The sequence below is a fragment of the Nicotiana attenuata genome, unplaced genomic scaffold (assembly GCF_001879085.1).
Source record: "Nicotiana attenuata strain UT unplaced genomic scaffold, NIATTr2, whole genome shotgun sequence".
NCBI lineage: Eukaryota > Viridiplantae > Streptophyta > Magnoliopsida > Solanales > Solanaceae > Nicotiana > Nicotiana attenuata.
Window position 1 is genome coordinate 92,247 of NW_017670590.1, and position 3,568 is coordinate 95,814.

General features: G+C 39.7%; 1 protein-coding gene across 1 annotated transcript; it reads left to right on the forward strand.

The window, feature by feature from the left end:
* Positions 1 to 1,280: 1,280 nt before the first annotated feature.
* On the forward strand, positions 1,281 to 3,206 carry LOC109241311. Its single transcript, XM_019408037.1, has one exon. The coding sequence runs from the start codon at positions 1,281 to 1,283 to the stop codon at positions 3,204 to 3,206; it is 1,926 nt and encodes a 641-aa protein (XP_019263582.1).
* Positions 3,207 to 3,568: the final 362 nt, after the last annotated feature.

The window sequence follows — 3,568 nt, forward strand, 5'->3', positions numbered from 1 at the left end:
TACATGGCAAAAAATAGTTGCTTAAAACCAACCAAGAAAACTATCTTTGTAAAATGGGAACCACCCAACCCAACTTTTATAAACTGAATATCGATGGCTCTTGTGTAGGAAACCCGGGAGTGGGAGGAATAGGAGGGGTGTTTAGAGACGAAAGGGGTCGATGGATTTTAGGATTCAATATGGGATTCGACCATGCTACTAACATATATATGGAAATCCTAGCCCTCCTCCATGGAGTCAAACTAGCACTAACAAAAAAAACTCTTCCCACTAGTAATAGAGATGGACTGTTTGGAACTATTTAACCTCCTAAAATCTAATAACTGTCTCTACCAAAATTTGATTGATGACTGCAGGTACCTATTACGGAAGGCGAATGATCCACAGCTGAAGCACGTCTTTAGAGAGGCTAACGGAGTAGCGGACCTGTTAGCTAAGAATGATTGCAGCCTGGACACTTTTGTACTTTGCAAACTTTTGCTGTTCCGCCTGTCTTTGTTATCCATGTACTAAAAAGAGACAGTCTAGGCACTATGTTACCTAGACTGCGCTCTAGTTGTAAAAACTTTTAGTTGCTGTTGTTTGAATAAATCATTTATTACCAAAAAAAAAAGAGAAAGAAAGTGTTCTTTAAGGAAATACATATATTTATCCGGCGAACTCTAATAAGAAGAGTAAAAGCCATAAGAAGTTTTAGCAGATGTGATATTTGACGCTTCTAACATTTTGAAATTTTGTTTTGTATGTCTAATTTTTGACTTTATTCTTTCTATAATTTGAGAAACAACCTCTCTGCCCTATCGGGGTAGGGGTAAGTAAGGTCTGCGTACACATTACCCTCCCCAGACCCCACTTTGTGGGGTTTTACTGGTAGTTGTTGTTGTTGTTGTGATACACAAAGTTCAGCAAGAGTCCATGAAGAATAGTCCATTTGAAAGTTAGTTATGTTAGTTAGATTTCAAATTTGAAAATTAGTTAATGGCGGGAAAGGTAGTTAGTTGCTTAGATGCTTTAGCTCATTTCTCTTGGCCTTGCTTTTACATTTCCAGTAGATCACTGAGCACTATAAATAGCTAGTTGTAATAATTCATTAGTTACTTTTGAATATCAATGAAAATCCGAAAATTCTCTCCCACTTCTCTAATTCTCTAATTCTCTATTTTCTCTTATTCTTCTCTGCTGCTTCTTCTTCCAATTTCTACTCCTTCTTAGCTGAATTCTCTGTCTAATTGTCAACTAGATACCAATAATTTGGTATCAATTGGTATCATAGCCAAACCATGAGACCCCGTAAAGTTGTTGATCCTGCAAATCTGGACTGGCAGGAACAATATGAAGACTTAGCTGCACAGCAGCTAGATCTGCGTTTAATTCTCGATCAGAAAACAGATGAATTGCGAGCTGATTTGGATCATCGACATGCTAAATTGCTACAGGTGGTTGAAGCACTCAAAAATTCAATTGATGGAATGCAGCTGCATCAGCAGTCACGAGACAATAGCTTCACTTCTAAGAACCGCGATAATGTGCAGTCAGGTCAGGGAATTTTAGGACCTAATCCGTATCATGTTCCTAACAATCGTAGTCATAATTTGTTATTCCCTAGATTCAATGGTGAAAATTTGAAAAGCTGGCTGTATAAAATTGATCAATATTTTGTTGTTGACAATACTGCTGCAAATCAAAAGGTACATGTAGTATCTATGCATTTAGATGATGATGCTCTAGCCTGGCATCAGTCCTATTTGAAATACAGAGATTTGCCTACCCTTCCCCCATGGAATGAGTATATTGAGGCTTTGATTGAAACATTTAGTGAGGAATATACTGATCCTATGCTCGAACTGAAGCAGCTCAAACAGACTGGTTCAGTGAAGGAGTTTCAATTTGCTTTTGCTAGGTTATTAGTTCAGTGTGATCTAACAGTTAGTCAAGCTATATCCTGTTTCCTAGGAAAATTGAAGGGAGAGTTGGTGAACCCTGTCAAAATGCATGAGCCTCAGACTCTATCCAAAACTTATCGTTTAGCTAGATTAGCTGAAGCAACCTTAGCAGCTAATGCTAGAGCCTTAAGGAGTCACACTACTTCTGTATCTACAACTCACCTCAAAAAGCCTTCCTATGAGCCACTTACCATCAAACATAACCCTAGTTCTAATCCCTCAACTCCTCGACTAGCTCTCCCTCCCTCAACCACTGTGAATGTGGCCAGAAACAGGAGGACTATTTCTCCTGCAGAAATGCAGGCTAGAAGGGCACAGGGTCTTTGCTACTTTTGTGATGATAAGTACACTGTAGGTCACAAATGCAACCTGCCTAAGCAGTTGTTTGTGATGGAGTTAGAAATTGTAGAAGATGGGGGTGATGAGGCTAGGACGCAACGAGCTGAGGAGAGTCCTTCTAAGGAAGAATGGGCAGCTGGAGCAGGTGATACCCCTATGATATACTTATGTGCTTTAAGTGGTTTACAAGGAGCTCAAACCATTCATGTTACTGGATATAGTGAGAAGAGGCCAATTCAAATTTTACTTGATGCGGGTAGTACTCATAACTTTATTGATGAGAGGGCTTCCAAGAGGTTCGGGTGTCAAATATGTCCTACTAAGGTGAGTTATGTAAGCCTTGGCAACAACACTTTAGAAGCCACCTCTGGAGTGGTTAGGGGTTTTGAATGGATTCTGCAGGGTACAACATTCTCTTCTGAACTTACTTGTATTCCAGTTGGTAAATATGACCTGGTCTTGGGAGCTTTATGGATGAAAACACTTGGTCCCATTACTATGGATTACTCAGAGCTTACTATGGCCTTCAATTATCAAGGGAAGTCTAATTTACTGAGGGGAGTGTCTGAGGATTGTAAGGTCTCCAGCCCAAAGTCATTGAATTGGCTAAAGGGGAATGATATACAGTTCTTCATGCTGCAAGTGAGAGATAGTAACCCAAGCTCACTTACCACTATGCACTGTCAAGCCCTGCATATGACTACTGCTGATAGTACTGCCATTATTGATCAGCTGCTGCATCAATACCATTTGGTCTTTGCTGAACCTACATCCCTACCTCCACAAAGGGGAGCTTTTGATCATAGAATACCTCTTCAACCTGGCTCAAAACCTGTAAATGTTAGACCATACAGGTACTCTTCTATTAAAAAGGATATCATTGAACAGTTGGTTAATGAAATGTTGCAACAAGGGGCCATCTAGTATAGCAACAGTCCTTTTTCCTCTCCTGTGGTTCTTGTTGGCAAGAAGGATGGATCCTGGAGATTATGTGTAGACTACAGGGAATTGAACCAGTGCACAATCAAAGATAAATTCCCCATACCCCTTATAGATGATATGCTAGATGAGTTAGCTGGGGCCACAATTTTTACTAAAATTGATCTCAGATCTGGTTATGATCAAATCAGGATGCTACCTGAGGATGTTTCTAAGACTGCTTTCAAGACACATTCTGGACACTATGAGTATTTAGTAATGCCCTTTGGTTTAACTAATGCTCCCTCTACATTCCAATGCCTCATGAATCACTTGTTTCAGAAGTTTCTCAGTAAATTTGTTCTAGT

What these genes read in the sequence shown, in the direction of transcription:
- LOC109241311 (XM_019408037.1), top strand. Translation starts at nt 1,281, where the DNA reads ATGAGACCCCGTAAAGTTGTTGATCCTGCAAATCTGGACTGGCAGGAA.